This window comes from Echiichthys vipera, assembly GCF_963691815.1.
Source record: "Echiichthys vipera genome assembly, chromosome: 6".
NCBI classification, from domain to species: domain Eukaryota; kingdom Metazoa; phylum Chordata; class Actinopteri; order Perciformes; family Trachinidae; genus Echiichthys; species Echiichthys vipera.
This window is the reverse complement of record NC_139831.1, coordinates 20362624-20387778: the sequence shown is the minus strand read 5'-3', so window position 1 is coordinate 20387778 and position 25155 is coordinate 20362624. Positions and strand designations below refer to the sequence as shown.

The following is a 25155-nucleotide window of genomic DNA, read 5'->3' as shown; positions in this document are numbered from 1 at the left end:
CTCAGATGTTGTACTTGGTGGTGTGTCTTTGAACGTGACATCTGTTGGCTGTGTGAGTAATGGGTGTGTGCTGCTGTGGCATGATGTGTTGTGGCTGAACATCAGGTGTTCCCCAGCCTCTACGCCACACATCTGTTCCCCGTGGCTCATATGTATACACACACACACACACACACACACACACACACACACACACACACACACACACACACACACACACACACACACACACACACACACAGGTGTAAGTGAGTCCTGACTCAACTCATGATTGATCTTTCTTGAGTTTGATGATGCTGTTGTCAACACATGAAACTGATCATGTCTTCCTTTACATCATTGCCAAAGAGAAAGGCCTCTGAGAAACACACAAAAATAATTTGTTAAACAGTACAATTGAAATAAGAATTGTGATAAAATGTTGATATCCACCCAGATAACCAGATTTAAACATAATAAACTAGTAGGGCGTTGTGACTGACTAAAAATATTTTCCTTTTGAGTGCTGAACATAATAGCACTAATGGCCAGGATACAGGTGCTTTGGTTAAAAGCGTCAGATACAGGGGAAATAAAAATATTATGTGTACTATAATTACAGCTCCTGAATGGTCCAAAAGAACACACTGTGTTATCATTATCCAGACTCTAAAATATCACATTAATGTGTGGCCCAACGCAGGAAGCAAACCAAGGAGTATAAATAAACTTGACCTTCGCAGTACAACATCTGAAACTCCTACTAATGCTAAGAGCATAGCGGTTGGATGTTATGAAGTGCGGGACTCAAAAAGTCTGATACGTTTTGTTTTTTTTATTTTGCTCTGGAAAAAAAAAAAATCACATAAATAAAAATCACTTCAAAACTGCAGGACAGGATTTGAAAGAGTGGAACACTTGAATTCACATTTTTTTTTTTTGCTTGACAGCTTAACATGGATCTGAGGGAATTTCTCCTCTAATGATGGTAAGACAACATGACAACATATTCAAACCAAATTCTTGCTGCAGTGCATTTGATATTTGACTCCCTTTTAAAGGGTTCTTAACAACACAGTCACTAAGTGTAGTTTGTTTATGTTGCCTTTAATCAATACATAGCCAGTGCAATGCATTCTAACGTCATATATCATTCTGATCTGATGACATTAAGGCAGAACACTAAGCCTATTGTGGCCTTAAGATCCCCAAACCTGCAGGACTAATTTGGGGGGGAAGAGCAGCCCCTACCCCATTACCAGAGCTGATCAGTGGCTTACAGACCAACTGGTTGCACTGGGCAGCTCCTAAGAGTGAGTGTGTGTAACTGTGTGAGTGTGAGCAGGGCGTTCCTGAAAAGCATTGCTCTCAATGAAACTACCCTGAGAAATCTAAAAAAGCAATCATGTCTATTCAGCGATCAATTTATTAATCACAGTGCTATTGATCATCTACAGAGTGTCAAAATAAGAGCCAGAAATCAGATAGTTATGCATCATATCTCTTTTCATGAAATACTGAGTATCTCAAGGGGCTTCTGCATTGTCTGTTTTTTTCTGTTTCATAAATAAATATTGTCCAATAGGAAATATAAAAACTGTAACATCATTACTTTAAAAACAGTTGAAGGTGGTTAAAATCTCTATAAATACAGTTAGCTTAAATAAATAAATTAAAATTATAAATATACCGTTTACTGTACACAACAAAAAAAGATGGACTTGTGCAGGAAAATACAAAATGCTTTTGTTAAAAATCTTGTTCAGTTCAGTCCGAGACGACCTCTTTTCACACAGTCAAGAAGCAGCACAGAGTCTAGACATGTCCCTTCTTCTTCTCGTTCCTCCACGCTCGTCACGTCTCCGGTCCGTCCTCCTGGCCGTCAATATTCCAGTTTCAGGTGGGCCGACTTCTTCTGAGGCCTTCAGGAATATGTTCACCTGCCCATTTTTCCATCTGAGCGTCTAGCAGAGGGTTCAAGGCAGTCAACAACCTCCGTTCCCTTCTTCATGTACAATCCTTTTTCCCTCTAGGACCTCCTTTTGCAGTTCACTTCTCTTTTTCTATTTTGAGGTAGAATTTCCACATCTTTGCCTAACATGAAAAAAAAACAGAGAGAGACAATGAGTGAAACCTTGTTTTTATTCAAGCAGTAGAATAAATAATAAAGAATAAATAAATAAAGATGTCTGTCAGTGTATGTGTCTGTAGCCCTGTTCCTCATGACTCACCTGTCTTTGTTTCTTCAGTGGTTGGACGCTAACCCTAGTTTGACCTTCTCTTCATTCTCTACATCATACGCGCCCCGCTTATGAAACCTGTAATCAACCAAAGAAAAGGAGCTTGTTCAGACTACTTATGTGTCTTTTTAAGGCAGGTATCAACAAAGCCTCTAGAAAAGGCCTTTATCTGTGTGTGTTTACAGTTGTTAGCAGGGATGCACCGATACCGACTCAAATAACTGAATCAGGTATTGGTGACAATGCGCCCATATTCTATTGTCAATAAAACAAGAATACACAAAATGTACATCTACGTATGTATATGCTTCATTTGGTTTGAAAGCAGTGTTTAAATCATTTCTGATGTTGCCTTACACATGAAACATCCCAGTCACTTCCACACAGTGAGACACACAGCTTATTAATTAAACACTGGTGTTACTGGTACTCTGTACTGGCCCATACCCAAAGCCCAGATTGTGTATTAAGGCTAAAAAAAAAAATCAGATTGGCGCTTCCCTAGCTGTAAGTGTGTGTTTGTGGGTGAATCTGGGCGTTTTTCACTTACCTAAGCAACAATAAAAGGCCTATGATGGTGAGGCAGACGGACGACAGCACCACCGCCACCACGGCCAGAGCTGTGGTGCGGTTGTAGCCCTCCTGGGGTTTCTCCAAGGGTAAGGTGAAAAACTGACACCTTTCCCCAGAGTAACTCGTGTGGCACCTGCAGACGGAGCAGAGAAAGAACCGGTTAAATGTTTAATAAGTGGTGTATCCCGAGAGGTGGAGCTGGTGTGCAGGCAGATGCGGAGCTGATACTTACACACAGGATGGAGCATGGATGTCCCTCAGGTACTGGCAGGTGCCGTGAATGCAGAAATCTTTATACTTCCTCAGGCAAGGATTCCTCTTCTTTCCCTTGCCTTTCCCCCTCTTTTTTCCCTTTCCTCTCCTTCTCTTTCCTTCAGTGCTTTCAGTCTCCAGGATGGCAAGCGGGTCTTTTGGTTTGCTTACCATGGCAACTGAAAAAAACCCAACAACAACAACATTTTACTGTCTTTGTACAGGAAGCAAGTAAAACAGTGGTGAGGATTTAGAGTAAATGAAAAACTCCCTTACCTCGTGGCAGTTCCTCGTAGTCTCCAGACATGCCATCTTCATACTCGTCTCCATAATAATAATCAGCGTACTCCTCCTCGCCTTCCTGCCCATAATCTGCTGTTGTCACATCCGTGCTTCTGCTCTCCTCCTCCACCCTCCTGCCTCTGGTCGTGTCCAAGTTGATAACAGCTGTGTGCCGCTGCCTGTCGCTCTCATACCTGTCAACTGCAGCACCGCTGGAGGGTCTGGACACCACTGGAGGAGAGAATAAGAGTGTTGTGATGTTAAAATTTCATGTAAATTTCGTATGATACAGTCTTTAACAGAATAGCAACCCCCAAACACCCTAGAAACCCATCCCCTAGGGGAAAATCAGTGCACAGGGGTTAGTGTGCCAAGGTGGGAGGGCCTCTGAGGGCAAGTCGAAACATGTTGCGCACAAGGAAGCTCCAGACAGGATTTTTTTGGCTTTTGGTGCAATCATACTGATCCCTGTTAGGAAATGTACAAGCTCACGTAATGAACATGCTCCTAAAGGGTTTGTAGGTATTCACTGCCTTGCTCGGGGGCACTTCAGTAGAGTGTAAGCTGGCCAAAAAGTGGGACTTCAACTCAAAAGACACTTCCTCCCTCAGGGGGACAGTTTAGATTTGGCTTTGGAAGGGAAATGTAGTGGGAGGGCAAATATAAATTGGCATATATACTCTGTGTCAGAAACACACACACACAAACACACACACACACGACATGCATGGACAGACAGTTAGCTAATGTCAGGCAAGAATATGAGTTAAAAATAAATATATCCAGTTACATAAAGCATGCTCTAAAATAGAGAGATGACCCCATTAGCTCCCGAATAGCCTGGCATCATGAAAACAGTTGCCTTAAAGGTTATGAAGTTTACAAGACATGTTACAGCCCGGCCATGCTGGAGTCTGACACAAGAAGAGACGGGGGCGCACAGGTAGACACGGAACGTCCTAATCCTGTCACTCAACAGATAAAATACGTTATTATCTGAAACTCACCAAAGGCGTGAACCAGTAAGAAGACAACGCTGAAAAAAATCCTCATGATGTCAAAACTTCCAGTGATTTTGTTGGGAAGAAAAAAAAAAAGGATGATTTACAAGTTGTATTCCTTCCACTTGTGCCGGTTCTAAATATTCCTTCCTTTTTTTCCCCCTCGGTGCGTTTGTGTGAATTAATTCCGTCTGTTTGCGACCTCTCCGTGTTACTCTTCAGAGAGCTGGTGCGTCCCGGGTGTTTCAGTGAGAGAGGAGAAGAGTGAAGGAGCGTCAGGACAGAGGCACCGCGGTATTTATAGGCCTGCTCGCTTCACCACGCCTCCTCTGTAGGCTGCTGCTGCTGCTGCTGCTGCTGTGAACGTGGACGAGAAGATAACCACATGTAGACTACTGCTCACAGTGTGGACTTGTTTTAGAAATATTTGAATACATTCCTGCGTTAATTCACGGATTGTGAGGCTAATCACTTTGGTGTGGAGTAGGCTCCTGTAATAGGGCCACTTTCAAATGCAAAAATGACTCTGATGGTCACAGTGGTAGGCATTACTAATGTATTACAGCCACATTTAAGTAGATGTGAATGCGATTTTGCCTATTTTTTAAATGTACATCCTGTGGAAGTTATCATATGGATGCATTATGTGAGGTCGTTGGCACTTTTAGCTAGGAGTTTATTGGTTATCCTATACTGTGTTTTTTTTATATACCTCCCTTGTGTTTTTGTAAGCTGCTGGACATTCAATTTCCTTGCGGGAGTCATCCCAAAGGGATCAATAAAGAGAAGTCCAAGTCTAAGTCTAAGTGACATCATCTGCCGTGTGAGAGGTTATATACCTGGATCTCCACACCAGACAGTTGGACCAGTCCCAGCCTGGTCAGATGCGTACATGAACTGATGAAGCCTCTTGGATGAGAGGTGAAACGTCTTCCTAGACAAATAACCAAGTCCAGTTGCTTTTGGGGATTATATGTGGAAATTCATTATAAGGTTGTTTTAGCAATGATCTAATGTGAATATGAATATATGAGTCTCACCCTCTTCTCAAAGCTTGAACGTACTGTACCTGAAGTGTTCCTGTCTTAGATAGATAGATAGATAGATAGATTGATAGAAAGATAGATAGATAGATAGATAGATAGAGAGACAGATAGATAGATAGATAGATAGATAGATAGATAGATAAATAGATAGATAGATAGATAGATAGATAGATAGATAGAGAGACAAACAGATAGATAGATAGATAGATAGATAGATAGATAGATAGATAGATAGATAGATAGATAGATAGATGGATAGATAGAAAGATAGATAGATAGATAGAAAGATAGATAGATAAATATAAATCCATATATATAGATAGAAATATATATATAGATAGATAGATAGATGGATAGAAAGATAGAAAACAGATAGATAGATAGAATGATAGATAGAAGGATAGATATATAGATATATAGTAATATGACTGCACTGGTGAAATGATGTAGGCCTATAAATAATAAATAAAAAACACCTTGTAAGAGGCTTGTGTAGGTACATAATGCACAGCTTGTCTGCGCCACCAGGCGGTGAAATGGGGTATTACAGCACACCTGATCTGGGTATTCTGGAGAGTTTGGAGTTGTGAAAGGAGTGGCCAGAAGTCACTAATCGGTGTGTTCATTATAACTTATTATCCTGTCAAGATGTTTTCTGAGATTAAGAGTAAGTACTTAATGGCTATAGTAATTATTTTGGAAAGTTGGGAGTAGCCTAGGATGACGATACCAAACATGACCAAACATTACACCCGTACTTCTCCTGCTGTGACATTTCAAAATGTCTCATGAGAAGAAGGTGCTGGCTATAAAGTGGATCAAGGCCTCGAGATTAGATAAAAGTGCAGGTTTTCTCGTCGCCTCGCGCTCCAGTCCAGTAGGTGGAGGCACTGCGCACATTAACAGACTTCGTCACAGCTCATTTAGTCCAGAGAAGAAGAAGAACGGGGTTTTTTTGTCTCTCAAAACTTTATTTACAACGATTCGTAGGAATATTGAATTTGCATTTCTTAAAAACATTATAAATATATTCAAAGCGGCAAGGCTGTATTGACACTGCATTAAAGTTCATACATAAATAAAACACATTTTAAAAGTACAGATATCAAAGTAAAGAAGAAGAAAGTTCTCACACAGTGCGCGTGATTTGCCCTGGTCTGGTCACGTGAATACTCCGAGAGAAGAGAGGGGAGGGGGGGTCAAACATGGCCGACCAGGCAGGGGAGGTAAACACAGCTGTTGAGGATGGAGAAGCAGAACAACAGCTCCATGAGCCCGAAGCCTCGGAAAACGCGCCCGACGGCGAGTCCGGCGACAGTCTCGGGCAGGAGCGGACAGAGAAGCCGGCTGCGGCCGCGGCAGAGAGCAGCTGGTCGGCTCCCATCCTGTCTCTAGCCCGGAAGGCCACGGAAACGATTAGCAGCGGGGTGAGCTACGCTGCCGCCCCGAGACATCCCTCACATGCGTCCGCTGCGAGTTCCCCGACGGAGAAAGAGTCCGAAAATGATCTCAACAACACTTCAAAGAAGTGTCCAGGTAGGCTGTATTTGTAAACTTTGACACTCCCCATTTTGACCATAGTTATAAAACATTGCAGCCATAAAGTCCAGCACACTACTTCCTCTCCGTCAGGAGTGGACACATGACTTAAAGAGCAAAAACCTACATATTATAACTTAGATGTGATTCTGCATTTGAAGTGCTCAACCATGCATCTCTAAATGACTGACTGATCTCATTTCAATGTGTATCCTTTGCCTTTGATTCTTTACAGTTGTGGCCCCCAAAGACCCCATGGCAATAGAAAGATCCAACCTCCTCAGCATGCTGAAGCTGAGCATCAAAGTATTAATTCAGTCCTCCTTGAGCCTTGGCAGGACGCTCGACTCTGAGTATCCTCCTCTGCAGCAGTTCTTCATCGTCCTGGAGCATTGCCTCAAACATGGGCTGAAAGGTGAGACTGTTCACGAGGATGACCTTTTGAGAGAATTAGCTTTTATTTAAAGCGATCCAAACCCCATGTCGCCGTCAAAGCGAACATATTGACCTTTACATTTTGTTTTACAGCCAAGAAATCCTTCATTGGTCAGAACAAGTCCGTATGGGGACCTCTGGAGCTGGTAGAGAAGTTGTGTCCAGAGTCTGTTAACATTGCCACAAGTGCTAGAGACCTGCCCGGCATTAAGTACGCTGTTGCAAACCGTTTTACAATGCAAGATACCCTAAATACCCGTTTGATTACTGATTATTGAATGTTACTTTTATTCCATTTTTTTCAGGACCGGCTTGGGGAGAGCAAGGGCTTGGCTGCATTTAGCGCTCATGCAGAAAACAGTAGCTGACTATATGAAAGCTTTACTGGACCGCAAAGATCTCCTGAGGTTAGTAACAGGGTTCGTACAGGTGCTGGGAATCCTTGAAAACAATTGAATTAGAGTGTGGTGTTTGAAAAGTGCTTGGATTTCAAATAAAGTGCTTGAGACTGTTTGAGATTTAGGTTATATGAGGTGGCATATATGATATAAAACAGAGAAAATAAGATCTCCATATTCGAGAGACTGAAAACCGCATTTTATTACATTTTCGCATGAAATATTACTTTTGAAAAAACTCCTTCTATAGAAAGTTGTCACAAAACATAGTTTTGGTTGTTTACAACACAATGACATCTAATTTAATGTGAAGATCAAGTGCAATAATAAGTATACTGAATATTACTGTATGTACTGTACACAAACACTTAGTTTACTGCTGTAAGGTGTTGGAAACGCATGAAAATGCACCTTGAAATGCTTGAAAAGTGCTTGAATATGACTTTGAAAAAGGTGTAGGAACCCTGCAGTAAGCATAATTAGTTTTGTGGGGTTAATACAGCATCCATTTTATACTAATATTAACATGGTCAGTCAATCCGCCAATTCATTCTTTTTCTCTTCTTACCCCTCCTTCAATCCCATGCACATCTGTCTCTTCCTAGTGAGTTTTATGACTCTGGAGCATTGATGTTGGAGGAGGAGGGAGCAGTGATGGGGGGACTGCTGGTGGGCCTCAATGTTATTGACGCTAATCTCTGTATCAAAGGGGAGGATCTTGATTCTCAGGTGAGTGCTGTTGGCAGGTCTTATGGGCCTACACATCCCAGCTGTCACACCTCATTTCCTCTTTGAGAAGCAAATCATTTAGGACACACAGTGATCTGTTTCTCTTTCCCGTTTAGGTGGGCGTCATTGACTTTTCCCTTTATCTGAAAGACCCTGCCAAAAGTGAGACTCCAAAAGAGTGAGTGCCCGCCTTCAGATGGATTGAGCCTCGCACCTACACTGCTTTTTTATCATGTTTTGAACCAATCTGTGTTTGAATACAAGTTTGATATGTAGAACAGACCTAATGCAGACTCAACGGTTGTACTCTTCCTCTGTCAGTGATGCCAAGATGACAGCCGTATTGGATCAGAAGCACTACATTGAGGAGTTAAATCGTCACCTAAGTGGCACCGTCACTGACCTTCAGGCTAAGATGGACTCTATAGAGAAGACCAACAGCAAACTTGTAGAGGAGGTCAGACTCGCTGTGTGTGATCTGTTGTGTGATCGTACTCGTACTTAGTGAGTGTGACACTCTGTGGATAGCTCAAACCATCTATTTAATAAGAAGGCATTCCTCTCTAATGTCAACATACCATCTGTGTGCGTTAGGTGTGTTTCGCCTGACTGATGATGAGCATGTGTTTTCTTTTCCTCAGCTGACGGCAGCGACAGACAGAATCAACTCTCTGCGCGAAGAACAGGAACAGCTAAGAAAGGAGAATGAGACGATCTTGCAGTCCAGCCAGAAAAAGGAAGAGGTCAGAAAGCATCTATAATAATGAGTCATTCCTTTTATGCAATGCCATTTAGGCCTTGAACACGTTTGACGTTTTTTCTGCATTAAAAAAATAGTTAATGTTTAACTGTCAGGAATACATATTGGCCAATCTCAAGGAACTCAGATAATAATCCTTCTGGTTGGACTGGTTCTTTAGTTTGCCATTGCTTGGGCCTTTAAAGTGCTTGAAGATGGTGTTTAGGTTTGGGTACCAGTAATGTAAAAATTTGTATTTTTTAAATGTGCATTGGGGATAATGTTTGTTGCGTTTTTGTTATAATGCAGACCTAAATCTTGAATTTAAGCCATTTGCTATGAATGTGACACATTTTAAAGAAAATACAAGGAAGTATTTAATAGGGACAATAATGTTGCTGCATAACGTAAATCAATAATAATATAGTGTGGTCTTTATCTACTCTATATGTAAAGTGTCTTGAGATAACTTTTGTCATGATTTGGGACTGTAAATACAATTGAATTAACAGGAATGACCTTAACTGCGACTAAACCACTCCTTATCTGTAAAATAACTCTGATATTTTTTGTTTTTCCAGGCAGCCCTTCAGGACAGCCAGGTGGAGTTGGAGACGTACAAACAGACTCGACAGGGCCTGGATGAGATGTACAATGTGGTTTGGAAGCAGTATAAAGAGGAAAAGTGCATTCGCCAGGTCAGGTATCAACGGGCTGTAGCACTAGAACATATAATGCATGCGGCAACAGAAGGTGACTCAGCTGCTCCGGGTTGCTTCCTGGAGGAGCTGAGGTAGAGACTGGAGATTGTGTTTGGGTGGGAGGTGTGTATTGAAGTACAAATTAGTCTTCATACTCCAGCAAGTCTGGTGTTTTTTTGTACTGATTAGACTCTAGAACTGAATTTGACTCATGCCCTTTGTATGTTTGCAATGCATGATGGCAGGAGCTGGAGCGGGAGTTGGAGCTCCAGGTGGGACTGAAGCAGGAGATGGAGGTGGCCATGAAGCTGCTGGAGAAGGACACACACGAGAAACAGGACACACTGGCAGCATTGCGTCTCCAGCTCGACCAAGTCAAGACTCTTAACCTGCAAATGTTCCACAAAGCTCAGGTAGACACACATGAATACACCTTTTCTTTCTCTTCTACGGCCACTTGGACCAGAACGCACATTAATACAACCTATGTGGCTCTTAAGGACTCTGAACGAGAGGCAGAAAACAAGCAGGCAGAGGCTGTGCAGCTTGAGCAGAAGATGGATGAAATGGAGAAGGTCATGACGGAACTAGAGCAGAGGTATGAAGGAGCTGGTTTCTCTAAACAGATTTAACTCCATTCTTATCGATGTTGAAACAGACTCTTCTGTCTGTACATGCTTGTTTGATGATGTCCTAATTGTGACTTTATTTCTATGTTCGCTGTTGTTACTAACATTTCCCTGTAATTGTGGAACTGTGTTGCTGCCTGTCTTAGCCAGGGCTCTCTTGTAAAAGAGATTTTTAATCTCAATGAGACATTTTCCTGGTTAAATAAAAAAAAATGAATTCTTGATTGCGTGTTTCTGTTTCTTAAGTGATATTCTTGTACATTCATATTCTTTTTCTTGGTTGTTGGTGAATCTCAGACTACAGAACTCAGAGCGAGAGCGCAAACAAAGTGACCAGTCAGACAAAGATATGAAGGTGGAGCTGGACGGAAAAGTGGATGCTATGCAGAAACAACTGACTGACCTGGATACACTGAGGTAAAGAGGCACACAGTTGGTAAACAAAAAATTGATAATGAACAAGTTCAGAAACTACAGAAACAGAAAGCAGCATACAGGATGGCATGACTTTAGGCACTGCACAGGGAAAGAAAAGAACACAAACGCCAGTTTATATAACTAATGCTCAAGATGAAGCATCTATATATATATATATATATATATGAGAAGAAGTATCTGAGCTCACACTTGGGTTCATTTAAAGACCATTCAAACTTTAAAATCAGCTCCAAGAGTGAATTTATGTACCATCTTAACTGTAGAAGGTTTCCTCTTCAGTGGTCCTGGTAGGGGAAAGGAATTTCCTTCCAAGGTGCACTGCACATACTTGTGGCTCCTTTACATCTTGAGTTCCAACAATAACAATAAAGTGTAACTGGAAATCCCACTGGAAGCGAAACTTGAGCAAGATGTGAGCGGCGTATAAGCTTTCTGTCACCCATCCATACTGACTGAAATGTACGGAACCAAAATGTTTTTGTTCTTTGGCATTTTGGCAATTCGTTTGGCTGCCTGGGAAGAAATCAACAGTGTTTTTATCTATTTAATTGTTGATTTTATCTCCTTACCCACTGTAGTGAATGGAGGTATCTGCCTGTAGAGATCCATCAATGTAACTACAGTAAATAAGTTGAAAACACATATACAGTGGGATATTTTTGTGATTTAAACTGATTATGCTTCACTAAATGCAACAAAAACACAGGGGGTCTCAATGAGAAGAGCATCTCACGGTGTCAGTGTGGATATACATTTTTTTTTTAAAAACAGACGTGTATGTGATGTCAAAAAAGTTTAATTTTAATAGATTAGTTTTGTTTTTAACTTGAATTAATCTGACGCAAATTTAAACTGGTATAAAAACATAGTTTTGCAGGTATTAAGTGGAGTCCAGAGCTTCATTATTATAATGTATTCATTCATATGTACACCTGGTCTAAAAACCAACATGCCATTCAAGTTAAATATGTACAAGTCATGTAACTTGTCCCACAGCTCTGATTTTGACCAACTGTTGTGATTAAGATTAATAAGAATCACCATGTCTCTTCTCTGTTCTCAGGATAGGTTTGGAAAACGAGCTACGCACTGAGAGGGAACAGAGACAGAGCCTGCAGAAAGCTCTCCAGCGGGAACAGGACAACAGCACAGAGCTGCGTACACAGCTGCAACAACTCCAGGGGCTGCACACGGTCAGTGTCTCTCTCTCCCACACACACACAAATTGTGGTTACTGGAGTTTTATGTGGTTTCTAAACTTCTTGTGCAGAAGTCTTCATAATTATGTGCCATGCAATTTGATTCCCAGAAATTAAGTGTTTCGCGTGTCAAACCTTTTCCAGGATGCTTATTGTAATTAGATGCTGCAGTTTAAGAGTGGTTGCTGTTTGATTATTTTTTATAACATATCAACATTTGTGATGTAATTGCAAAAGTTCAGTAGTTGCAACAGTTTCTGCAAAAATGTTTTATGTAATGATATGGTGCTTGTTTCCTATGAATTGATGGTGCAGGAGCTGCAGGATTTGAAGCATGAGAAGCAGCAGCTGCAGCAGACATGTGAGCAGCAGGAACAGGCTCTACAGGAGATGGGACTGCATCTCAGCCAGTCAGTACTTCTCATATTTTTTTTTAAGACTTGTAATATTCAATGTCATGAGGTTTTTATATCGCTCTTATCTTTGTCAAAGGTCTAAACTCAAGATGGAGGACTTCAAGGAGGTCAACAAAGCTCTGAAGGTAAAATATGAAGAAGTTAAGAGTGGCACCCTATAAAATTTCAAAAGAATAATCTTGTCAAGTCACGTCTTGTGCATTCTTTGCTCCCATCAGGGCCACGCCTGGCTGAAAGACGATGAGGCCACTCAATGCAAACAATGCGAGAAAGAATTCTCCATCGCCCGCAGAAAGGTAGCCTCCTTTTTCATTGCGTTTTATTTGTACTTCTGTAGTATTCATCTTCACAGCAATGTCAGTGAGGTGTCCATGTTTTGTGTCGCAGCATCACTGTAGAAACTGTGGAGACATTTACTGCAACAGTTGTTCCGGTAACGAGCTGGCCTTGCCCTCCTACCCTCGGCCTGTGCGGGTGTGCGACGTGTGCCACGCCCTCCTGCTGCAGAGAAGCTCTTCTACAGCTTCCTGACGAAACCTGCAGGCCTCAGCGTTTCTACAAGAGCTTTCTAACACTGCACATACTCACTATGATTTTTTTTCTTTTTAACCAATTGTGTGTAATGTCATCAAATTCCAGGGGAATGTGATTTGGTGTTCCATTTCCACTGTTGCCTGAAATTCAGGAACTTAAGTTCGTAAGGGGCCACCTTTTAACACTTATGGAATGAGCTAATATAGTTAATAAAGACTAGAGTTTGTTTCAAAGTAGGGTCGCAGCAGTATGAGAACTTCACAGTACAATAACCATCTCGGAAAATACCAGTTTAACAATTATCAGTTACAATTACCCATGACAGGATAGTTTGAAGTGAAGTGATAGTTTGTATAAGGCATTTAGTCATTATCACCCACAGTAGATGACAGGCCACATGCCCCCAGGTTGGGGTAGCATGCAGAAGCTAAGAATTGTACTGTGGTGGATGGGGGGGGGGGAAGGGGGGGCAGCTTAATGTGTTTTAGCCCCCCCCCCAAAAAAAAAAAAAAGGTTATGCATTTACAATATTTATGATTGAAACCATTAGTTTCAATGGATATGATAAAAGCAAATACATTAAATTATACTACAGTACACTGAAACCAGTATACTGCTGCAACCCTACTTGGGAGGTTGAAAACATTTAGGAGAATTGTGATCAATGTTTTGGTCTGGAATGGCATCATTTTGACAAACTTACTTTTAAAGAGTCACATTTTAATTCTAATTTAAACGGGATATAGATTGTTGAGTCCCATCAAGGATGCTGTTTTTTGCTGATCATTCATGTGATCCTGATGAACCAGCGTACTTCACTTTGATATTATTGAAACCTGTCATGCATCTAAAATTTTTGGCCCCATTGCTGGATACATGCAAAATTGTGTAAATGACTATGGAATGTTATAAAATCTAACTATTTTAGAATGTATTATAACAGGGCTTTAGGATTGTTCAACTGCTACAAAGCCACTTTCTTTATAATTTGGGAATGGTGACCAAAAGGTTTTTTATCTAGATATTTGATAAATTAATAAAAGACTCCTTTTATGCAATGCTTGTTTCAATTAGATATTCCAGACTAGTTTATTCACTTTGTGCACAGGAAATACAAATAGCATTTGAAGCAGTAGAAACAAACTTTCACATCAGCAGATTTGAAATTCACTTGCCCATATCCAGAAAAAACACCCCTAAGTCAGTCACACATTAAGAAAATAAAACATGCTCTGACCATGTGAAGTCTCATTCAGATTAACATTTTAACTGGAAATTAAAAAAAAAAAGAAAAAAGGATAAACACTATGTAGAAGTTGAAACAAGGTCTAAACATCAGAAGATAGACACTTTCTGATTTGTTTGTTCATGCACTCAGACATTGAAACTAAAGTTAACGCCACCAGCACAGGATGAGTTAACCTTGGGAAACAGCCAGGTATTTGGTGAACGATAACACAAAAACGACACTTCCTTGTTATGAAAATTTAAAGCACATTTTCTGCGATGTGTCAAATCTGTGAGGAATGGGGAAGACAAACAATGCTTCTCTCTGACACCAGATAATCTCACTTCTCTCTGGAGATCATCCACTTAAAAAAGAAAATACAAACCCTACCCCTCAATATTTTCAACACCTCACCTGACCCTACCCTATGAGTACTAGGCGAGACTTGCGTTTCCAGTCCTTGCAGCAAAATGCTGAGTTAAAAAAAACATCAAAAAGAAGAAAAAAAAAAAAAAATCTACATTCCCCATCCCCCACCCAGTCCATTCATAGAGCCTCGGCTGCCGCCTCCTCCACCGCCGCCGCCGTAGTAACTGCTTCCCATTCCGCCCTGGTTACCTAACAAGAGAGGGAGAATACACACTATAGGACCGAGGAGTTCCTCAAGGAGTCATACATAGAACACTGCCATTCTGTCCTTCAAGCAGAACAACCAAAATTTTAAAGGTTCGCTGTGGTGCATATTAATACTTTAGTGCATTAAATAAGTGTATTGAGAGCAGGAAAGGTTGTGCTTTATGATGGATGTAGAAGAAGCCTATAATAAACAGTGCTGACACTCACTGTAGTCACTGTAGCCGCCCATATTGCCCTGGCTGCTGTATCCACCAGAGTAACCTGAACTCAGCTGGCCACCGCTGTAAGACGACTGGTTTCCTGTAGAGAGAACAGACCACATCAGGTTTAGGATTAAATTTCAGGACCATTTTTTGGAAAACCTTTGCTTGCCTCAGAAAATGGCCACGCATCAAGACCACAATGATTTTGTGCAAGCATTTTCATCCAAACAGATGCCCCTAGTCTCTTAACCGCCATTACTGCAGCTTACCCATGCCCCCCATCATCTGGCTACTGTAGGCTCCGTTACTGCCACCTGCTGTTGAGTTCAAGAACAGTTCCACGTAGCGGTGCTCTAAGGGGCAGAAAGAGACAGAGAAACCATGAGTATCTATATGCAGAGTGGAAGTGGTAAAGTCACTTCTTTTAAACTCACGCATGTTAGCTTTGTCTTTGGACATGGCTGCCACAGCATCCTCATGTGTTGCAAACTCTACATCTGCCTCCCCGGTTACCCTGCCATCTGGGCCAATCTCAATATGGACCCGCACTGGGTTCAATGGCGAGAAGAACTAAGACATAAGAACAAGGACAAATTACCCATCTGTAATTGTTTAAGATACAACCTTAACATATGGAATATGCACCAAGTAAAAAGAATTTCAGCAGTCCAGTTACAGTCGTTCCTGACTTACATTGTAGATGTCTGTCTCTGTGGCTCTGTATGGCAGGCCCCTCATGTGGACACAGTGGCCTGTTGTGCTCTGGAAAGAAGAGCCGCCATCGCCATACCGTCCATCCGATACACCTGTATATTTGTAGTGGAGATTATCACGGTTTTATGGAGGATTTTACATCCTAATCTTATTTTTATTGCAGAGTTGACATGCATGCATATGGGGTACCTAAAAAAAAAATGCTACAGTTAATATCGCCAAATCTGATCTCAGTTCATCTTCAGTCCCACTTGACACCCACCTCCTCCTCCATAGCCTCCACGTCGCATTCTGTCATAGGATCCCCCTCGGCCCATCATGTTGTAGCCGCGACCACCAGAGGGCCGGTCGTAGGGGCCGGGTCTCTGCATGCCCATGGGCTTCCGCTGGGGTTCGTAATGGGTCCGCACCTCAGCGCGGCTACTCTTGAAGATCTCAATGTACCTAAGAGCATAAGGATACCATAGTGAGGGCAAGGGGAATGGACCAGGCAGAGCTGCATTTGCTCAACACTGATGAAACTGGGCTATGCAGATGCTGTCATGGTGTAGTCCATAGGTAGTAATATCTTTAAGTGCTTAATGCTAGTTAATAGAGTAGATCAAAAGAAAAACTTAACTGAGTTGAGAAAAATTAAGCTGTCCAAATTGAAAAGGGCTTTATTGACCTTTACACTTCTCTTATGGTTACCTGAAGTGAGTTATAAATATATATCTGATTCAATAGAGTGTCCTTTGTCCTTGCCATGACAGCCATTGTTCTGTTTTTTTTTTTTTTTAAAAAGGGACAGAGGGGGCTCCCACCCTTCTGAAACTCACTAAGCATTACCTGTGACAGTGGGCTCCAGATCCATGTGTACAGTTGCCCTCTAATATTACCACCAGGGAGACTCCTTACCATTTATCAACCTGGACTTGATGTTTAATGCTGAGACACCATTTGTTCTCAAATTTATCATGTACTCCAATTCACGATTCGTTTCATACTTGTGAATGGTGCCCAAGCACTAATCTTCCCATTGGACATTGTGAATGTGTGGCGTATTTGAATCTAACATGGCAATTTGTGTATGCGTTTGTGGTTAATATTACAAATATGCTTAACTTAGCGAAGATTAATGTCGTGTCCGTTTTGCATTTGGTTCAGATGTTGAGGGTGCACACCATAAGAAAAGCAACTTATCCAGCCAACCAACCATCCCCACCTGTGCCCTATTCTTTCCTTGTGTTTCTTTAGAGCCTTTTCAGCTATATCCTGTGAAGCAAACTGCACGAAGGCCTCCCCCGTACTCCTCCCCTGGATGTCCACCGGCAATGTTATCCCATTTGGCACGATTTCCAACCCTTCAACCCAAGGACAGATAACCCCAGCAGGGGACATATTAAATCACATGCCCAATCACAGAGAGAACTTTCTCTAAAGAGATAGAAAACTTATGGAAAACTCTATACATCATCACACATACCAGCTCAGTTTTTAACCAGTAACTGGCCAATTAAACGACTTATATTTACTGTATTTCGGGGATAAAATAGAAATGAGAGGGTAGAGGAAGAATATGGAGAAGGGCACTGTGTGGGACATCGGGCTAATATTGGTGTGTTGATGAAGAGAAAAAGGGGTCCTGGTGGGTGATATGAGTTAAAATGACTGTTCTGTCATTAGGAACGGATATAAGACTTGTCCTATAAATTTAAAAAAATGCATTTAAAAAGACACGGGTGAGAGTAAATGGAGGAAAAAAAAAAAACAATACTGAGGTAAGAGACTGTTTAGTGAGACCCATTCCATCATTAGTAAATTACCATTACGCACAGACAACTTAAACATTTTACTATACTGTACAACACCAGACCCAGTGAACGAGAAAAAAGGGATGAAAATGGGCTAAAAATGGATATGATGGGAAAAGATGGGAAAGGGTGTTTACATAACAGATTCCTGTCCTCAAGTTCAAATCTTAATAATACAAATAATTCCTCCATTTAAATTCTAACGAGCTTCCTTTTTTGGCATCTAACTCACTGATAAAGCAAAAAACATGAATTATTTTACTATTCTACTATGTATTAACATACAGTAGGCTATGATAATTTTCCAGTGGCATATGACCTCTAAAATCTGATGAAATAATTAGTGAGTTTCGATAGGAGAAAGGAAACAAGAAAAGGAAGATGAAATATATCAAAACAAAACAAAAAATATCACCAACATTACATCAAGAAAGTTTTACAATTAACCACCAAGTATGGTTTTTTTTTCTTACCTGAGAAAAACTGTACTATCTCTTCCTTGCTGCAGCCAAAAGGAAGGCCTCGGAGCCGGACAAGCCCATCTCCTGCTGTTTCGGGACAGTTTGGACCAGTGTGCTTCATGACCCAGTCCATCTCGACATTGTTGGATTTAAAAACTGTATCGCAGGACACATAATCAGCTTCCACAGTACACATTTTAGACCATTCATAATTGTCATTATCTGTAAGCAGTTAACTATACACACCCTCTACATATCTGTGACCCATAGTTTCTCTGTCTTTCTTCACCGCAACCTTCAGGTCTTCCTCACTCTCCAGCTCGACAAACGCCTCTCCGCTGGGACGCCCCTCTCTTGTGTAGGTGAAGTGGATGCCATTGCCATTGGTGATGACTTTGCAATCTGTTTGGGACATTTAAATGATCATTTCTGATTGCTTAAGTATCTTCTTAAACTGTACAACATATTTACTTTGGTACCTACCAGAGAAAAACCTCTGTACTTCATCCACTGAACAGGACCATGGGAGACCCCTGATGCGTACTACATATCCCTCATCAGCCATGTTTGGTTTCCCTAAAGAAAGATCATCCAATATTATGAGAGATTAGCACATACGAATATATAAATAATGCATTCAAATCAGAGCTCAGTAGTGCCGATACAGGTAAGCGAAGAGATCGGTGAGATTATCTGGGGCAACATTACTAACGTACTTCCATGGAATAAAATACTATTTTTCTTTACACTAATTGCTATATATATCCATCTGTTTAACTTGCAATTAACTTTCTACAACAGGGGTCTTTTTCATTTTTAGCTGAAGGACCCCTTAGATGAAAGCGAGACGACACAGGGACCCCATACTACAATTACTGTGTAAAAATTAGTTGCATATTAAATTGGGTCTAACGCCTGTATACGCACACAGCTTTTTAATGGGGCATACAATACCAAGATATTACAATGACCATTATGACCATAATTATATCATATGTTAATGTTAAACGCTGAATCCTTCAGCTCAATTGTATCTTTGCATGGCTACCAATAAGCCTATCATTATGGCTGTGTAAATGCATTTATTTTTTTATAAATGTATCTTTGCTCATATGTTTTCGTTGCATTCATGTTCATTTATATGTTCAGGCATATCATCCATATTTTTGATAATGCTGGTAATATGTTAACTTGTAAATGTTTCATGTCTGTACACAGTTTCCCTGTTCCCTCCAGTGAATTTCTATCTGTAACTCTATTCCAATAGAGTTCATTCAACTTGTGAAAAAAACACTTGGGTTACAATGAATATAAAACAACTCAACCTGTACTGATGCTGAGTGGAATTGAACGAACAGATAGAAAGTGTAATAATAAACATATACGCCTGAGTTTTCAAAGGATGAATAGAGTTGGGCCTAGAGGAAAGTTTTGTTGGAGGTCCTTAATAGAAGATATAAACTGGAGAAGAGCTTGGCTTCTACCCTACAAATATTGTCTAACAAGGCTAAAAAAGTACATTTTAAAATACTGCATAACATACCTAGTTTGTAGTATCATTGCTGAGTTTATGGATGATTCCTGCACTTTGTCAAATGAATGCAGAAACAATGTCACAACTGTCTTTTATTGTGATGTATCTAAGAAGTTTGGGAGTGATGTTATATCTCATTTTTTTTAATGCTGCTAACGGTCTACTCTTACCCCTAAAGATGTTATTTGCTACTATGTTAACCCAAAAGACAATACTCTTGAGAACCTGATGAACTTTGTTATCCTATACACGACATTCTTCATTTACAAACAAAAATTTGCAAAACCTTTACCAAAATGTGCTCCTTTCCTCCTAGAACCGATCTCTGATCTTGGTAAATCACAAAAAAGTAATACCTTACCGAGTCATTATGAAAACCTTTTACCTGAAGCCCCTGTTTTTAACGATCTTATATTTTTTATTTATTTATGTTTAGTTAATATTATCTATTGAATTGGATTTTTATTTTTTGTTACAACTATTAACTATGTCACCAATGTGCTGTTTATCGTATACCTTGTATGTTGTCCGTTTAAATGCATAATTTTCAGGCATATTTTTGGAAGAAAAGAAAAAAACGTTGGTCGGTTTACGAAACAATTTGGAGAACCCCCTACAGTGACTCCGATGAGTCCCTGTTAAAGATCTGCTCTACAAAGCAAACGGGATTGATAGTCACGGTGGTGTCTGGCGCAGGTCGCCTGGGCCTACCGTTAGCTAACTGTAGGTGAATGAATTAACATCAATCGGCCGCACCATCTTCACGCCGTTTGAACGTTTTATATTATAAAGTCTCGATTTAGTGGCGTCTCCCTGCTCCAAATAATGATGCCAACATAAATCGCAAGTCTCAGCGTCGTTATTCCCGGCTCTTCCTCGCTGAAACACTTCATAAAAAGCGCGGTTCCGGAGTTGCTCCGGCTAACGTTAGCGTCACAACAACGTGCTGTTAGCTATATGTTAGCCCAGATACTGAAATTCGACAACATTTCGGGCGTTGAAGAGTTTTGATAAAAAGGTTTGCAGGAGCCGATTATTAATTAACAAATGAGGACCTCGTCCATTATGGAGCGGGTTTGTGGCCCTCAGCACGCTCACTATCTACCGCACCCAGACACAAGAACAAAAGCGGGCCTCTCACCCGGCGCCATGTTATCCGCGCTAACGGTCAGCCAACGTTACTTCTCTTTCGCGAACTAACGATATCATAATATAATCTTACACAAAAAACGGTATTTATGTCTTGCTGTTAAAGTATGCAAAGTTAGTATTGCTTCTCGGTGAGGCACATTAAGCAATAGTTAGAATAATCAACTTACCTGATAGCAGCGTAGATGCAACACGAGTATGTCTGACCAGACCTGCGTGATGCAGCTGAAACCTTGCGCTGGGTTGCCAGAACTCTTCAAGTATCCCCTTATATGGGACTGCGAAACGACGCACTTGACCAAAAATCGCCTATGGCAAGCGGTTGTTAACATTTAATCGAATCACACTTGTCCTTTCTGTAATCACATTTTAGATATCCATAATACAATTTTCTCCGAGTCAAAATTGAATTTTTACAAGTCAGAATAATAATTTAAGATATCCGCAATGACATTCTTTCTATCTACAATTGTCATTTCAGATACCAACAACAACATTCTTACTAGTACACATAACGCCAATTTTGCTATTCAATGAATATCCACAATTACATTTTAGATATCTAGAATGAACATTCTGTGTATCTGTAATGTCATTCTTACTAGTAAAATTGCAATTGCACATTTTTACTAGTCGGAATGTATTTTGGATAGTTAGAATTACCCTATAGATATCTGTGTGGTTCTGATTTATGATATCTAAAATCAAAAACATGACTAGTAGGCTAAGAATGTTCATGCTAGATATCTAACATGCAATTGTGAATATCTAGAATTGAAGGCCCAATACACATGAACGGCAAAAGTGACGTCTTTTGTGCTAGTAAGAATATCTGAAATGTTTTTTTTTACTAGAAAGAACTGAGTGACAGATATACATATACATACAAACATATCCAGTCTAGCTATTGAATATTAAAACCGTTTGCCATAATCGCCTCTGTTTCAAACTGCGACACATCACGCTAATCATCACCGTCTTACATTTTGTATACTAATGTTACCAATATTAGTAGTTTGCTGAGTTTTTAATTATATCAAATGTCCCTAATAGAAGTTTGCTATATATCCTGCAATATGTTGTAATCACTTACATTATTACAGAATATGTAGGGTTTTATACAAACCTGGCAACCCCGAATGCGTCCACGCCCAAAATGGATGACGTTGCTGCCCAAGGCCCTGGCTGGTATCTCAGGGCCTTCTGATACTCCGTGAATGCCTCAAACCCAAGGTACCCTGTTTACAGTGGGCAGTATTGGGAATGTTTCTCACGTTCTTCAGCTAAAATATGTTTCCTTCATAGGCCACGCTTCACACCCAGGTCAAACGGAGCTCATACTTATCACAGCCAACTTAAAAAATCACGATAAGCCCTAAAATCCACTTAATAAGTCAACTCATTGCTTAAGTAGTTTCATTGTACATGATGATGGTTTCTAACAGTAATTTTGAGAGCAAAGGTGTTTTTAGCCTTAGCTGGTGTTTTTTTGGTGACAGATGTGACTGAGCTATCATTAGTTTCAAATTTAGGAGAAGTGTGCAAGCAGCATATACAGTATATTATTAACAACCAGCTAATCCAAGGTGTTGGTGTGGTGGCAGCCCTGAAGTAACCTGGCCTGATCAAAGTTACCTACATAGTCCTCACTGGTTGAAATCACTAACCCTCTGTAAGGATTGATGTTTCCCTGCCTTCGGCAACTTCAGAAGTGCCATTTAGAAAGACACTTTATCTCCTGCTTTAGAGAAGCTGTTTGGTGGCCAATGGAGGGACAGGATATGAATGGTCAACTCCAGAGATGAATTTGTGTATCTCAGAGTTAGAAAGTAACGCATAAAACAAAATAAAGGAAAGTCAAGTAATGTAATGTAGTCTGCCTGCAGTTTTAAACTACTAGTACTTCACTTTTATTTTGAGATGTTTATATATAATGATAACAATTTTAGTGGTAAATGTTGCACTTTTTACTCTTACCAGTTTACGTTGCAAGCCAAAAAATAAGATGTATTCATGCTTGTTAAACTTAAAGAGTATATAGTTAGACTTCCCACTGCCTGGACTCTACAAAAATGAAAAGGCTGCTTGGTCATTATTAATGAATCATTAATTTTAATTGCACTGTAGGTATTTACTTTTGATTCTTAGGAACATTTTAGGTAATACATGCTGACTTTTACACTAGCAAACTTTCAAGTGCAGGCATTCTTCTGGGGTATTTTTATACTGCAATATTGCTGCTTATACTTAAGTACGACCAGAGGCGGATTTATGCACAGGCTGGCCTAGGGTCCCCAGGTGTGCAGGGGCCCCGCATTGGCCAGACATTTTTCTTTTTTTAATTTACTTCAATGGGGGAAAAAAAACTTGCCTCCTATTCGGGCCCTTGGAAACATTTTTAAAAATTAAGTCGCTGATTGGATACATATGGGACACATTTACCCAATCAGCTGCCATCATGTGGCCGGGTTCATAAGGTCAGTTTTGTTGTCCCTAGACAGTATAGTGGCTAAATGTCAGAAGGGAAATGTAATAACAGAGCATGAAAAAGAGAGGCACAACGACCGAAAAGAACAGTGAGACCAAGATCTACTAAAGAAAATTCTTAAATTAACTGGATTTTTCAAGGTTGCGGACTCTTCATCTTTTCTAGTGGGTTTTTTTTCTGATAAAGCATGATTAATAATGTGGGGGGCCCAAACAAATAGCAGCCTAGGGGCCCATGACCACCTTAATCCACCACTGAGTACAACCCAGTAAATCTTCCAAAACTGATAAGCCTACATGTATAAACATGAATCATGCAATGTTAAAAAAAAAAAACAGGGATGTTCCCACATAATAGTTAGAAAGACAATCGAACAATGTCAATGTGTCACTTTGCTACATTTTACTGCAAAGTGTGTGTTATTTTGTGTTTTAACACAAAAACACTTAAACACAAAAATTACCTAAAATTGAAGCATTCATAGAAGGAAACCAGACACTTTTACAAGATCTGACACTGACCACACAATCACAAGAGATCAACGAAAAAGTGTTCCATTGGTGAAATATACCACTTTTAGCAAGGCCATTCTTCCCTGACCTGATAAATAAATAGTAATAATAACATATAAAGGCCAAAGGCATTCTAGGTTGAGTGAGTGAGTTAATATCCAGAGCCAATTGGTTGTCAGTGACAGGTGCCTGGGGTCAGTGGCAGTTATGCAAAGATTTTTTTTACCAAACATGCACTTGGGTCCAGGTAAAGTCTTTTAAATTGAAGTACTTTTAAATATTTTTTTGCACCCATTAGGCAACTTGAAAGAAGTGTATTTGCCTAAATTGTTTGCAAATTCACTTATTGATTTATGTGGGTGAAATTACTTGTGAAACCCATGTGTGTTTTTGTCTCTGTTAGCCAATTCCCATAATAGTTTAGTTAATTTAAAAGGTTAAACTTTGGATATATTGGTGTTCCGTGTTGCTTCTATGCAGCAAAACATCTATGTACATATACGTATAAGCAGTTCATTGGAATCAGAAATACTCTAACAATCCCAGGGGGAAATTGTTTTCGTTTTAAACTCCAGCTATAAAAACAACATATTTAACAACAATATTATACAGGTAACATATATTATGTAAAAACTGAAATATAAAAAAGTATATATACTGTTTATAACTATATATACAATATATATAAAATTATACAATAGTAATATATACAGATCAAAAGTACTGTAATATTGTGCAAAGTACCGTAAAAATGTGCAAGAACAGATTGTTTATAAAAAAGTATAGTATTAGAGTATAAAATGATATAGTATTATAAATACTTAGGGTCATCATGGTCCAAGGTGACCATTGTTTTTTTTCTTGTTTTTCTGTGTGTGTGTTTGTATTTTGTCTCATATCAATGTCCCTTAAAATATTCTGCTTTATTTCTTTAAATTCTCCTATTATTTATGCTCACTAACACATTGAAGCCATAAGTTACAGCATATGTAATTTGTGATGTTCAGTTAAATACTGATATTCATGGTAATTCAAATCCACACAAAAGGAGTAATTCAAATTCACAACAGGTGCCAATGTACTCTCACTGTACCTGAATTCCCATAAGAGTTTTCATGAACTAGTAAAGCTAGCTACCAGTTAAGTTGGCCTACCATGTCATGTCTTGACGTTCGTTCTACAGCCTCGTGATATTGGTAAACCTAACATGACGTTGCGGTCTCATGTTTGACAAGCGCCAACTTCGACCAATCAAAAACAAAGCTTTTTCCTGATAAGCCAATAGGCTCATCGGGATTTTCTACTGA

At 40.0% G+C, this 25155-nt stretch overlaps 3 protein-coding genes across 5 annotated transcripts; 1 reads left to right on the top strand and 2 right to left on the bottom strand.

The window, feature by feature from the left end:
• Window positions 1-814: 814 nt before the first annotated feature.
• hbegfa (heparin-binding EGF-like growth factor a) lies at window positions 815-4584 on the bottom strand. The gene is made up of 6 exons (XM_083915911.1): window positions 4334-4584; window positions 3321-3557; window positions 3025-3223; window positions 2770-2925; window positions 2211-2297; window positions 815-2073 (listed from the first exon to the last, which is right to left on the bottom strand). Exons 1-5 carry the CDS (start codon window positions 4377-4379, stop codon window positions 2225-2227), a joined length of 711 nt encoding a protein of 236 aa, XP_083772037.1. The 5' UTR covers window positions 4380-4584; the 3' UTR covers window positions 815-2073; window positions 2211-2224.
• A 1994-nt stretch (window positions 4585-6578) lies between these two features.
• rufy1 (RUN and FYVE domain containing 1) lies at window positions 6579-13137 on the top strand (the record flags this gene model as incomplete). Of its 2 annotated transcripts, none has more annotated exons than XM_083915486.1 (17): window positions 6579-6909; window positions 7148-7327; window positions 7441-7558; window positions 7653-7754; window positions 8351-8474; window positions 8591-8652; window positions 8796-8931; window positions 9116-9217; window positions 9795-9911; window positions 10160-10327; window positions 10415-10512; window positions 10841-10960; window positions 12045-12174; window positions 12496-12590; window positions 12673-12721; window positions 12815-12892; window positions 12984-13137. In XM_083915486.1, 17 exons carry the CDS (start codon window positions 6579-6581, stop codon window positions 13125-13127), a joined length of 2154 nt encoding a protein of 717 aa, XP_083771612.1. In that variant the 3' UTR covers window positions 13128-13137. The 2 variants fall into 2 exon arrangements, with proteins under 2 accessions (XP_083771612.1, XP_083771613.1); XM_083915487.1 differs by having other exon boundaries at window positions 12958-13062.
• Window positions 13138-14865: 1728 nt separating this feature from the next.
• Window positions 14866-21068, bottom strand: LOC310948390 (heterogeneous nuclear ribonucleoprotein H-like). Of its 2 annotated transcripts, XM_083915489.1 has the most exons (11): window positions 21019-21068; window positions 18649-18741; window positions 18412-18567; window positions 18178-18321; window positions 17116-17254; window positions 16174-16355; window positions 15891-16003; window positions 15632-15767; window positions 15467-15550; window positions 15202-15294; window positions 14866-14976 (listed from the first exon to the last, which is right to left on the bottom strand). In XM_083915489.1, exons 2-11 carry the CDS (start codon window positions 18728-18730, stop codon window positions 14876-14878), a joined length of 1230 nt encoding a protein of 409 aa, XP_083771615.1. In that variant the 5' UTR covers window positions 18731-18741; window positions 21019-21068; the 3' UTR covers window positions 14866-14875. The 2 variants fall into 2 exon arrangements, with proteins under 2 accessions (XP_083771615.1, XP_083771614.1); XM_083915488.1 differs by having other exon boundaries at window positions 15467-15767.
• Between the last annotated feature and the right edge of the window lie 4087 nt (window positions 21069-25155).